The sequence below is a fragment of the Pristiophorus japonicus genome, chromosome 17 (genome assembly GCF_044704955.1).
Source record: "Pristiophorus japonicus isolate sPriJap1 chromosome 17, sPriJap1.hap1, whole genome shotgun sequence".
NCBI classification, from domain to species: domain Eukaryota; kingdom Metazoa; phylum Chordata; class Chondrichthyes; family Pristiophoridae; genus Pristiophorus; species Pristiophorus japonicus.
In genome coordinates this window covers 72,537,460-72,551,411 of record NC_091993.1, presented here as the reverse complement: position 1 = coordinate 72,551,411, position 13,952 = coordinate 72,537,460, and the positions used below count along the sequence as shown (strand labels likewise).

The following is a 13,952-nucleotide window of genomic DNA, read 5'->3' as shown; positions in this document are numbered from 1 at the left end:
GGGAAGGAGGAGAAGGGGGGGGGAAGGAGGAGAAGGGGGGGGGAAGGAGGAGAAGGGGGGGGAAGGAGGAGAAGGGGGGGGGAAGGAGGAGAAGGGGGGGGGAAGGAGGAGAAGGGGGGGGAAGGAGGAGAAGGGGGGGGGAAGGAGGAGAAGGGGGGGGAAGGAGGAGAAGGGGGGGGAAGGAGGAGAAGGGGGGGGAAGGAGGAGAAGGGGGGGGGAAGGAGAAGGGGGGGGGAAGGAGGAGAAGGGGGGGAAGGAGGAGAAGGGGGGGGGAAGGAGGAGAAGGGGGGAAGGAGGAGAAGGGGGGGAAGAGAGGCTGAACGGTGGGGGGGTGGGGGTGGGGGTGGCTGAACGGGCTGGTCCAAGACTTCGGGCAGGGCCCGTCCCCAGCTCCAGATTTACAGGTAGGTGGCGTTGGGTCCGGGCGCAGGTCGGGGTCGGGAGCGAGGGTCGGATTGGGTCTGGGGCGGGGGGGGGGGGGGGGGAGGCAGGTTGATTCGTGTCGGGGGCAGGGGGAGGGAAGTCAAGTTAGGTCGGGTCCGGTCCTGGTGGGGGGTCGGGAACACGGGTCATGTCGGGTCGGGGGGTGATGGGAGGGAGGTCGGTTCGGGTCAGGGGGTTAGTGGGAGTCGGGTCGGTATCGGGGGCGGGGAAGCGAGAGTAGAGTCGGGAGGAAGCAGGAGCTGGGCGTGGGAGAAGCCTTATCCACGCAGCCCCAGTGAGGCCATTCGGCCAGGGCTAGGGGCTGCGTGCTTCGGGCCCCTCCCACACAGTTTTGGGCGCCTAGAGCTACTGCATATGCGTGCTCACTGTAGCGCGCCTGTGCAGAGGTCCCAGCACTGTTTTCAGCGCAGGGACTTGGCTCCGCCCCCAACAGCTCGTGCTGCGCCGCGCCGAGAGCCAGAGGACCAGCAGGGAGCGGGAGAATCTGGAAGTCTTTTTTCGGCGCACTTTGTGGTGCGAAAAACGGGCGTCCAGGTCGGGGCTGCGCTGTTCTAGGCGCGGCCCTAAACTTGGGCCCTAGAAGAGGATATTTACATAATTAGAAAATAGAGCTTTCTGTAGTACAGCTTTGTGATTAACATTTGGAAGTATTCATTATTTGAAAGTGGATCGTAAATAGGAAATAAATGATTTTAATTATGATTACAGAATAATTAATTATCCAAGATTGGACTGTAAATATGGCTTAATGCATTAACAGGACACGTGGCCAGCCATGACAGAATACCCTGCGATAAATAATGCGAATTTCTACTCTCACCACAGGCAGCAAGATTTATTGCATGAATACTGTGATTTTAGACAAATAATTCCAGAGACTACGGGCCCCAAGTTTGCCCCCAGGGTTAGAACAGCGCACCTCCGTGTGGTGCGGCAACTTTTAAGAACAGAAACTGCGCCTATTATTTGTATTCTCCCCACAGTCCGGTCGATCCAGGCTCTTGGCACAGCGCAGCAGAATGCGTGGAGGGAGGAGCATTCCTTCTGCACATGCACGCTAGAGTATGCGCGCATGTGCAGTAGCTCCTCGCAGCCCGAACCTCTGCGGCTATGTGGGAGGGGCCCGAAGCACACCGCCCCTAGCCCTGGCCGAATGGGCTCTCCGATGCCGCGTTCATGTGAGCAGGCCCCCAATGGCCCTAGCAGCATTATTTCAGTGGCTGTGCCTATGTGTGGGCGCACACTTTGATTTAAAGTATCTTGAATATTTTGTGACAAGATTGCGATCTTTACAGCATAACTTGCTGAAGGCATTATTGTCAATCAGCAAGTCAAAGGCAGGAGATGCTCGGCAATAGGGTCAATGTGCGTGTGGGGCACATGAAGCATTCAGAGAACTTCATGCAACGTGTGAAAGCGAAGGAACAGGCCAAGAGGGGGCGAGGCAGATGGGAACCTGGCTCGAGCTGAATTACCAAGCTGGCTGAGGCCAGAAAAGCAAACTTTGAACAAACCAAGGCAAACAACCAACAGCTGCTGGCATCAATCCACTATTGGTTCGTGGCATTATTTTGTTGACCAAATCAAATACATTTCGTGCGTGTGTGTCTCTCTCTCTCTCAAAAAATCCCCCCCCCCCCCCGTTATGATGCTGCGTTCACCACCCACCACCCTCCCGCGTTGAGCCTTCTCCCTCCTCCCCCACCCCACCCACCCCCCCCCACATGCCGCATTCTCCCTCCCCAGCCCAGGCCGAAGGGACTCTTGCACGTCCAGCCGCTACCGAGTTTAGTTGAAGGTAGGATTTACTTCAGTTCTTTATTTTTTATTGAATGCTTATTACTTTTTGTGCTTTGTTTGGTGCTTGGTGGTGCTTTAAATGTAGTTACTTGCGCCGATTCCTTAACTCTAGGTAAGGTTTTTCGGTGGCAACATATGCTGGCCTAAGTTAGTTTGGAGCAACTATTTGCTGGCCAAACTCGCTTAAATGGCCAAAACAGGCGTAAGTGACTGGGAAAGCACTCTTCTGGAAAAAAAAACCTAACTAACTCACTTACACTGGTGCAAATTAAATGGCCAGAATTGCAACTAAAAAGATACTCCAGAAAAATCAAGTTGCTCCAAAAAAAAACAGAGCTACTCCTGGGGAAATTTAGGCCCACTGAAAATGATAGTATCTAAGCAATACATTGCTTGTCTTATTCTTTAACTGTAACTGTGCACGAGACAGGTAGTGAAGCCTACAGAAATAAAAAGAGCGAGAGACGCAGTTTGAGGCGTATAGAGTGGGAATCACATCGGAGACAAGACAGAGGCAAGGAGACTTAAAGAGTGAGACGGAAGAATGAGAGAATTGTAGACAGAGATAGATACAATGACGAGAAAAATTGCCTGAGTGTTAGAGATAGAGAAACATGAGAAGTCAATAAATGGAATAGGCAGAGGCAGATCCAAGAGATGTTTTCTCCTTTAGAAATGCTGCAGATCAACTTGACAAACTATTTCAACCCAATAGGAAGAGGGTAGGAAGGTGGGGTTGTTATTAACCAAGAATTATCCGAAATATTTTTGTCCCGTTTCCAAAATTTCATATAAAAATTCAAAGGAAGAAAATTGAGGAAAAACAGTGAAAGTGCAGTCTAACACACCCCAGTGAAAAACTGCTCTCTGCATTACAATTTTGCACTAACCCCAGGAACAAATGCATCATTGAGGGCACAGTCTACAGACCACATCACAGACAGCTGTCCTCATTCTGTGCCAGGAAATAGTGGATGGCTTGCAGTGCTGTGAATCATCTCCGCTCCTTCCCCCTATACCAGTTAGGCCCTTCCATCTCACTTCTATTTGGCGGAGTGTCACCACCAGCATCCCTTGTTGTTACTGGTGTTGAGATTTCCATTTATCAGCTGCAATTTTAACTGCACCACTCTGAACCTGGTTATCCTGTGCACGTCACACTCGTATACAATAATTGGAACCTTGCTCTCCTCCATAACTGCAGCCTCACATTCTCAACAATTGGAGCAAATGCTCCATTAAATGACAGTCGTCTTCAGCCAGAACTGCACATTTGCTTGGGCCAGAGAACTTGGGCATCAATGAAACAAGTGGCAAACTCTAGTGCTTCTACATTAGTGCTACTGGACAGCATCACACTTCAATACAATCCCTCCACACAGCATTACTGCATGATCATCTGCACTCATCATACCAGGTTAAATAAATGTACAACAACGTAAAGTCTTGGGAACAAAATCTGCATTTTGGCAAGTCCTGGCATTAATCAGCATTCCTTCATGAAGATTTTAACATTAACTAGGCCCACTTCTAGAGATGCCTGCCCCATCACATTCTACACAGGATTTTCCCATTCTTCAAGAACATGTGAAACAGGAGCAGGAGTAGGCCATTTGACTCTTCTAGTCTGCTCCGCATTCAATGTGATGACTGATCTTCTACCTCAACTCCAGCTTCCCACACTATCCCCATGTCCCTTGGTTCCCTTAGTATTCAAAAATTTAAAATCAATCCCTTGCCTTGAATATACTCAACGATTGGGCATCCACAGCCCTTTGGGGAGAGAAGTCCAGAGATTCACAACCCTTTGAGTGAAACAATTAATCTGACATCCTGCAGGACTAGAATTGCCCAGTAATTGCAGATGACATAAAGACCTACGTGGTGTCAGAACCCTTAAGGAGTTAAAAAATTACAATCTGATCTAGATGGAAGAATGGCCCTGCATCTGGCAGATGACATTTAACGTGGGGCTAACACCAAGTAAGTGCATATCATGCTGGGCTCTGAATTAATGTCTGTTGAGAGGGAAAGATATCCAAGTGCTATAGTCTCACTCCTAAGCACAATCTAAACTGACATTCCAGTGCAATACTGATGAGGTGCTGCAGTATCGGAGGTGCTGTCTTTCTGATAAGATGTTAAACTGCTCTCTCAGGTGAACGTAAAAGATCCCATGGTACTATTTTGAAGCAGAGCAAAGGAATTATCCCCAGTGTCCTGGTGAATATTTATCTCTCAATGTCACAGAAACACATTATCTGGTCATTACCACATTGCTGCTTGTGGGACCTTGCTGTGCACAAAATGGCTGCTGAGTATACTACATTACAACTATGACTACACTTCAAAAGTATTTCATTGGCTGTAAAGTACTTTGCAACGTCCTGAGGTTGAGAAAGGCACTATATAAATGCAAGTCTTTATTTTATAATGCAAAAGTCTCAAGGTCCACGACCAGTGTTAGTGAAAGTAAATAGAGTTTTAGGATATATAGCCAAATATAAAACAGAGCACTATAGTGTCCCTGTACAAGACCTCGTTTAGGCCCCATCTAGAATATGGTGTTCAGTTATGATCCTGTCACATGGTGGAAAAAATAGAAACCCTGGAAAAAATTCAGGAGGGCCACTAGATTAATACCTAGTTTAAAAGAACCTTTGTTATCATGATAGGCTCAGGGAGCTGGGTCTTTTTAGTCTAGAAATACAGACTTCAGGGGTAACCCGATTGAAATATACAAAATGATGAAGGGTCTCGACTGCGTCCATGTGGAGAGATTATTTGAATTAGGCAAGTTACGGAGAACAAGGGGACATATATTTAAATTATAAAAGCATAGAACTAGGTTAGATGCAAGGTGGTTTTTCATTTCACAGAAGGTCACTAACATTTGGAAAACGTTGCCAGGTCATGCAGTGAGCGCAGACTCCCTGCAAACATTCAAAAGGGAATTGGGTGAGTTCCAGAACGAGGCCAATATTGCTGCGTACAAAAGGTAGTTGTGATACTGAGGATCGGAGAGGAACTTCCCAGAATTATTTTTTGTCTGAACTGATCTGGGTTTTTATTTTAAATCTCTTTGGCGTCTCCCAGGATATTACATGGCTGCTGGGAGGTGGGGCGTATTGGAGGTTATGTTGCTTAGTTGCAATGAGCTGGTCTTTTTCTCTATCCTTTTCACATTCATGATTGAATTCCTGCTTCGTTAGTGAAATTTTGGTGTGATTTTAATTATTTTTAAAAAACAGTTTTCTGTGGGTCTTCAGCCCCACTTTCATCCAAAGATAACATTTTATTTTGCCAAAGGCCTGTTCCCAGTTGTGCCTCAGCCCTTGATGTTTCCTATCACTGGGACTCCTGCGTGATTCATCCCCCACCCTGCCTCTCTGCCATGACTCCTCACATTGTTGCTCTTCATGCCTCAAAGGATGTTTCTTTACTCTCCCTTTGTTGACAGCCAGTGCTCCAAACAGGTCAGCTAGCAGTCGGGTTTGCCTCCCTTCCTTAACCCCAATGCTCTGAGCAGACATCACGACTTGATTCTTAGAGATGGTTTTCACTTCTATGCCATCACTAGGGATTCTCATTTAATTTTTTTAACCAACCACTATAAGACAGTGGCTTTCAGCATGTAGGTGGTGTGGTTGATGGATGCTTGGCGGCACTCAGCAAGAGAACCATGACTGGGTACTCAGGAAGAGCTGGCGCTTTGAGCCACTGTTGCCGATTGGCTAGAGCATAAAAGTCAGGCCAGAATTAGTGGCCTTGCTGTTAAATATTTACATGGATTGTTACTCTGAACAGTGATCAATAGTTAGTGATTATTAGGAGTACAGACACAACCATTAGATATTTATAATGACTATTAGACTGAACAATAATGATCCTCTAGGTAAGTATTTCAATTTTTAAAGTTTTCTTTTCCCTTCTTCAGATTCACATTTCAGCATTTTATTCCCTAGCTGATTGTCAGCTTGTGACACACTGTGGTCTGCGGTGCCCTACATGCAGGTCCAACCACCATGTTGCTGCCTGTTCTCGACTGCCTATTTCTCTGGTCTCCTGCTAGGCCATCGTTATGTGCCATTATTTTATTTTTTGGGGACTCCTGGACCAGTTCCCCAGCCACTCTTAATTTCCTATATTTTAATACAATTCCCACCACTTATTCCAGACAGCTGATTATATCAGGCTAATGGCACTAATCATTTGCCATAGGTGTCAATTACAAAGGCGCTGCTTATAATAAATTAAGCGCGCCAAGTATTTCGGGCAGTTCAAGCAACCGTTCACACTTTGTTAAAGTACAATTCCCTATCATTAAGTTCTAACCTCCCTGTGACCTCTGGAACTCATGCCATTGTTACAAGTCCTTCTTGCCAAGCTGGACATCTTGCAGCTCAATTTTAAAATTAACACGGACAGTCTGATGGCCCTTTAGCGATCCAAGTCTTTAATCTCCAACCCACTTTTCTGAGGAAGAGCTGAGAGTGAGATTTCAAAATTCTCACCAACATCGTCAAATCCCTCCATGAGCAATTTCCCATTTGGATCATGTGCCAGTTGTCATTTATATATTGAGTACATGTACACAGTGAGTAGTCAGAGGATGAAGATCACTGTTGTGCTTTTAAAGATAAAAATAAAATTACAAAATTATTTAAAAAAAATTAAGTAACACCACCACATTATACTGGCCATCGCGTATAGGACAAATTGAGTTTGTTTGACTGCACCCACTATACGCAGTGGGGAATGTACTTTTATTTAGGTGCTTTCAATCAGAACCTCGAACACTTTGAAAGCTGCTAGCAAAGACGTCTGGTCTCCCGCCCCCACCTCCAGGTTAGCGCCCACTACACCCGAGGACTATAGCGCATCTTCACTCCCCATCAGCAACACCAAGGGAGATTATTCGATTGTCAACCCAACCTCCATCCCTCACAACCCCATTTTGTCTCCACCGCCTGCGTGGGGGATGGGGGAAGGAATTTTAAATGGGCCAATTGGTAAATGCAATGTCTAGTCCAAAACTAAGCCATACTGACCAAAAAGGCTCAAGGCAAAGAAACATAGAAAATAGGTGCAGGAGTAGGCCATTCGGCCCTTCGAGCCTGCACTGCCATTCAATAAGATCATGGCTGATCATTCCTTCAGTACCCCTTTCCTGCTTTCTCTCCATACCCCTTGATCCCCTTAACCGTAAGGGCCATATCTAACTCCCTCTTGAATATATCCAATGAACTGGCATCAACAACTCTCTGCGGCAGGGAATTCCACAGGTTAACAACTCTGAATGAAGAAGTTTCTCCTCATCTCAGTCCTAAATGGCTTACCCCTTATCCTAAGACTATGTCCCCTGGTTTTGAACTTCCCCAACATCGAGAACATTCTTCCCGCATCTAACCGGTCCAGTCCCGTCAGAATCTTATACGTTTATGAGATCCCCTCTCATCCTTCTAAACGCCAGTGAATAAAGGCCCAGTTGATCCAGTCTCCTCATATGACAGCCCAGCCATCCCTGGAATCAGTCTGGTGAACCTTCGCTGCACTTCCTCAATAGCAAGAACGTCCTTCCTCAGATTAGGAGACCAAAACTGAACACAATATTCCAGGTGTGGCCTCACCAAGGCCCTGTACAACTGCAGTAAGACCTCCCTGCTCCTATATTCAAATCCCCTAGCTATGAAGGCCAACATAGCATTTGCCTACTTTACCGCCTGCTGTACCTGCGTGCCCACCACTTTCAGTGACTGATGAACCATGACACCCAGGTCTCGTTGCACCGCCCCTTTTTCTAGTCTGCCGCCATTCAGATAATATTCTGCCACCATTCAGATAATATTCTGCCTTCGTGTTTTTGCCTCCAAAATGGATAACCTCACATTTATCCACATTATACTGCATCTGCCATGTATTTGCCCACTCACCTAATCTGTCCAAGTCACCCTGCAGCTCTTAGCAGCCTCCTCACAGCTCACACCGCCACCCAGTTTAGTGTCATCTGAAAACTTGGAGATATTACACTCTATTCCTTCATCCAAATCGTTAATATATATTGTAAAGAGCTGGGGTCTCAGCACTGAGCCCTGCGGCACCCCACTAGTAACTGCCTGCCATTCTGAAAAAGACCCGTTTATCCCGACTCTACTTCCTGTCTGCCAACCAGTTCTTTATCCATGTCAGTACATTACCCCCAATACCATGCGCTTTGATTTTGTACACCAATCTCTTGTGCGGGACCTTGTCAAAAGAGTTTTGAAAGTCCAAATACACCACATCCACTGGCTCTCCCTTGTCCATTCTACTAGTTACATCCTCAAAAAATTCCAGAAGATTAGTCAAGCATGATTTCGCTTTCATAAATCCATGCTGACTCGGTCCGATCCTGTCACTGCTACTTCATCCTTAAATGATTGATTCCAACATTTTCCCCACTATTGATGTCAGGCTAACCGGTCTATAATTACCCGCTTTCTCTCTCCCTCCTTTTTTAAAAAGTGGCATTACATTAGCTACCCTCCAGTCCATAGGAACTGATCCAGAGTCGATAAGATTGTTGGAAAATCAACAATGCATCCACTATTTCTATGGCCACCTCCTTAAGTACTCTGGGATGCAGACCATCAGGACCTGGGGATTTATCGGCATTTAATCCCATCAATTCCCCAACACAATTTTCTGCCTAATAAGGATATCTTTCAGTTCCTCGTTCTCACTCGACCCACTGCCCCTAGTACATTCGGAAGGTTATTTGTATCTTCCTTTGTGAAGACAGAACTTAAGTATTGGTTCAATTGGTCTGCCATTTCTTTGTTCCCCATTATAAATTCACCTGAATCCGACTGCAAGGGACCTACGTTTGTCTTTACTAATCTTTTTCTCTTCACATATTTATAGAAGCTTTTGCAGTCAGTTTATGTTCCCTGCAAGCTTCCTCTCGTACTCTATTTTCCCCATCTTAATTAAACCCTTAGTTCTCCTCTGTTGAATTCTAAATTTCTCCCAGTCCTCAGGTTTGTTGCTTTTTCTAGCCAATTCATATGCCTCTTCCTTGGTTTTAACATTATCCTTAATTTCACTTGTTAGCCATGGTTGAGCCACCTTCCCAGTTTTATTTTTACTCCAGACAGAGATGTACAATTGCTGAAGTTCATCCATGTGATCTTTAAATGTTTGTCATTGCCTATCCACCATCAACCCTTTAAGTATCCGCTGCCAGTCTATTCTAGCCAATTCACACCTCATACCGTCGAAGTTACCTTTCCTCAAGTTCAGGACCCTAGTTTCCGAATTAACTTTGTCACGCTCCATCTTAATAAGGAATTCTACCATATTATGGTCACTTTTCCCCAAAGGGCCTCGCACAACAAGATTGCTAATTAGTCCCTTCTCATTACACATCACCCAGTCTAGGATGGCCAGCTCCCTGATTGGTTCCTCGACATATTGGTCTGGAAAACCATCCCTAATAGACTCCAGGAAATCCTCCTCCACCGCATTGCTACCAGTTAGGTTAGCCCAATCTATATATAGATTAAAGTCGCCCATGATTACTGCTGTACCTTTATTGCACACATCCCTTATTTCTTGTTTGATGCTGTCCCCAACCTCACTACTACTATTTTGTGGTCTATACACAACTCCCACTCGCATTTTCTGCCCTTTGGAATTTCGCAGCTCCACCCATACCGATTCCACATCATCCAGGCTAATGTCCTTCCTTACAATTGCATTGATTTCCTCTTTAACCAGCAACACCACCCCGCCTCCTTTTCCTTTCGGTCGATCCTTCCTAAATGCTGAATACCCTTGGATGTTGAGTTCCCAGCCTTGGTCACCCTGGGGCTATGTCTCCATGATGCCAATCACATCGTATCCATTAACTGCTATCTGCGCAGTTAATTCCGAATACGCCTCACATTGAAGCACAGAGCCTTCAGGCTTGTCTTTTTAAACACACTTTGCCCCTTTTTAATCTTGCAGTAATGTGGCCCTTTTTGCTTTTTGCCTTGGGTTTCTCTGCCCTCCACTTTTACTATTCTCCTTTCTATCTTTTGCTTCTGCCCCCCTTCTATTTCCCTCTGTCTCCCTGCATAGGTTCCCATCCCCCTGCCATATTAGTTTAACTCCTCCCCAACAGCACTAGCAAACACTCCCCCTAGGACAATGGTTCCGATCCTGCCCAGTGCTGATTTAAGCAGGGCAGCATTTAGTAAGCATGTTTGGACAACAGGGTCAACCCCAGAAATGATGTCCTTCACAATAAATACAGCCTGCAGCATTCACTGCCCAAGCTCACACAAAGAATGGATGAAATAGCAAAATGCTGCTGGCAAATTTCGGTTTGTATTCCTACACCCTTATTTCTGTGCACTTAACATCTGCACAATATTCTCTGACTGTACTCTAATGAACACCTGAAAAGGCAATTTAGAGCCACAAGCTTCAGGCATCCAGTTAACAGAAGTTTAATGTACTCACTTCAAATGCTGAATAGTCAGGCGTAGGCAAATAGCTCAGGTAATTCTTTGTGGGTCGATAACGTCTGGTCTCTTCCTCCACCAGGGCAGCTGCCTGAAAGACAAGGAAAGAATAAAGCAATGAGAACCTAAATATTGGGAGGTCCAGCATTAATCCTTGCAGGAATACAGTAGCATCTTTAACCACTAGGTCAGGATGGCATTGCAGGCACCTGGGAGCCACTCTGGATACAGGCCAAAAACATAAGGAGGGCAGCAGCCCCATCAATAGCTCAGTGCACAGACTGCAGTACGGAGCTATAAAGGTCAGGAAGGTGACAGATTCCTGGTTTATGAGCAGTTAGCTGATCTCAGCACCCTCATGGTGGCGGTTGGGGTGGAGGTGGCGGGGCAGGGGGTGAAGAGAAAGGAAAGAGATGGAGGGGGGGAAAAAAAAAGAAAGAGGGTTCCACTCCTGATCACACACTGACCACTGCTGTGGCTCTACCCCTGGTCTATGCAGATAGCTGATCTGGGATCAGGCAGCAGTTAAAGAGTGCTAGAATTGGCCATGGCGCTTCTGGGCTAAAGGAGGTTGGGGGAAAACTAAAAATAACTGGCGAATGGTCTGCACCAGAAGTGAACCCATCTTTTCTCTTTACAGATGTTGATGGACCTGCTGTGCATTTTCAGCAATGTGTGTTTTTATTTCAGAATCTGGCATGTGTAGTTTTTCTTTTTATCTCTAGAATATATAGCTTTCAGCTATTAAAAGGTTAAAAGTGTACCTCCCTCGATGGCTTAGGACACCCTACTGCATCGAGCTTTCCCACTCAGCCATTTTTATAGCTTCTGAGCAAAACGGATTATTTATGGCCATTTACCGGCTGTTCTATTCTATGTAAACTAGATTGAGAATGTTTCAAATTCATTTCATGAAGGACCCTAACTGTTACCATGGGAGCTTTGATCTACTGGTTTTGGTTAGATTCAAGGCAATATAACATAAGAAATAGGAGATGTAGGCCATAACGCTCATTGAACCTGGTCCACCAATAAGATCAATGGCTGAACTTCTAGAGCAACTCCCCTTCCCGCCCAATCTCCATCTCCTTTGATTTCCTTTGTGCCCAAAAATCTATCGATCTCAGTCTTGAATATACTCAACGACCAAGTGTCCACAGCCCTCTGGGGTGGAGAATTCCAAATATTCACCACCCGGAGTGGAGAAATTTGTCCTCATCTCAGTCTTAAATGGCCGAGCCCTTTTCCTGAGACTATGCCCCCTAGTTCTAGACTCTCCAGCCATGAGAATAGCCTCTCAGTATCTAGCCTTTCGAGCCCTCTCAGAAATGTATATGTTTCAATGAGATCACCTCTCATTCTTCTAAAGGATAGAATATAGGCCGATTCTACTCAATGTCAAATGTCAGGTGCAAAGGCAGTGTACAGACACCCTGTTCTTCTGGAAAGCATAAACCTGTGTTGTCACTCATAACAATTTCAAAGTCTGGATAAGTGAGAAATGAAGAGAGACATGGTTTTACTTTATATAGACTATACAGTGTAATTGCATTTACACAGACGTTACATTTATTGTTCCGAGTTATATTTGCAGATTAGATTTATTATGCTTGCAGTTATTCCATTTTGTTAGAAATTATTATCTTTGGAATTGTTTTTTTTTTGCACTTGGTGTGCATTCCATTTCTAACTGAATCTTATTACAGGCCTGAATGCACTGGAGTCAGATTGAATTCATCTTAAAAACCTGGCCACAATGGAACTAGAAAGTGATCTTTCAACCGTAGAACATTTTAGCACACAGGTGTCAAGTGAAAGTTTTTTTTAAATGCATGTACAAAGTTGTATCTATATGGCAGCATTGGCAACACTTATGATTTAATTAAAGATTTATTGATTTTGCAATAATCTTAATTTTTCCTCTTTGCTTTTTACCCCTGCGAATTGCACGCATTAAAACAATGATGCAAAAATCAATAAAACATTGAAGAAATTGTGAATGTTGACAACACTGCTATAATCACGATCACTCTTCCAATTCCACAGTTTGTAAAATTTCTCACTGACCTAATCTGAAAATAAACTTAATGCGGCTGCCAAAACACAGTTTAATCCATTGGTATCCAAATAGCAGACCTGCCAATACATTCCTCGTAGCGCAGGCAACTTGGTCCTATTTGCAATTACATTTATTAGCCGGTCGGTGATATTTCAGTTTTGTAGGTTTTGTGGTTCAGCTAGAGCTGCTCTTCACTCTGTTAACATGGCGGATAATATTCCATGAACCTGTCTAGAACCTCCAGTATTCTCTCAAATTCTTCCCCAGTTTGCCATACCACCTGATTTGGTTTGATATCGTCTTGTGCTATGTCCGAATCATTTATATAAATGGAAAAAAGAGATTCCAGCACAAATCCCTACAACACATCACTACCCACAACTCACCAACCCTAAAAACAACATCTATTACCTTGTACTCTTTGTTTTCTGAGAGAGAAGTCAAGAAAAATCAAGAAATGTTGTTCAGATGATGTCACGTCTGGGTTTCAAGAGCTTGAAGAAAGGGCAGACTATGGCATTGATGGGTCCCAGTTTTCAATCCAGCAAAAGCACAAATTAGAGCTGGAGACCGGGAGATAAATCTCAATTTCTACACAGTAAGGATGCTGGGTGAAGGAAGCATATGCAAGGCAGAGCGTTTGAAGTTTAAGAACTATACAGGATAATTCAACAGGCCAATGTTGACCAGAGAAGTAGAAAAACACACACAAGAATAGGGAACTTGGAAGACAGAAGTAAAGGGATCATCTATCTGCCAAGCCTTTTCTGACGTGTTGTCCAAAAGAGCCACCCTACATATGGGAGCAACATTCAAGACTTGGACAAACAGGAGACTTATAGAAAGTTAAAAGTTACTAAAGTGAAAATAAGTACTTTGCATAAAAGAAACTAAGCTTTTGGGATACAGATTTAAAAATGGAGATGATGTGCAAGTTACAGTTAAAATCAGAGGCAATAGTGAGCCCAAGGATGTCAACTTTTGAAAAGGGGCAAAGGATTGACATACAAAAGCTAAATAGAAGATCAAACTTGAGACACTGAGAAAGCAGGTTAAAGGAATTGAAAACACAAGATTTTTAGTGCTTCACGTAGGAGGCCAAGATTTAGTGACTGAACTTTTACATTGAGAGAGGAATGAAAGATGATTCCTTGTGCTCT

General features: G+C 44.7%; 1 protein-coding gene across 1 annotated transcript in view; it reads right to left on the bottom strand.

Moving 5' to 3' along the window:
* The window catches only part of bcas2 (BCAS2 pre-mRNA processing factor), a 32,104-nt gene that overhangs the window by 4,958 nt on the left and 13,194 nt on the right, over positions 1-13,952 (bottom strand). The window contains exon 2 of the mRNA XM_070859148.1: positions 10,732-10,824. Within this exon, the coding sequence (XP_070715249.1) occupies positions 10,732-10,824 (93 nt within the window). The remainder of the gene's footprint in view (positions 1-10,731; positions 10,825-13,952) is intronic.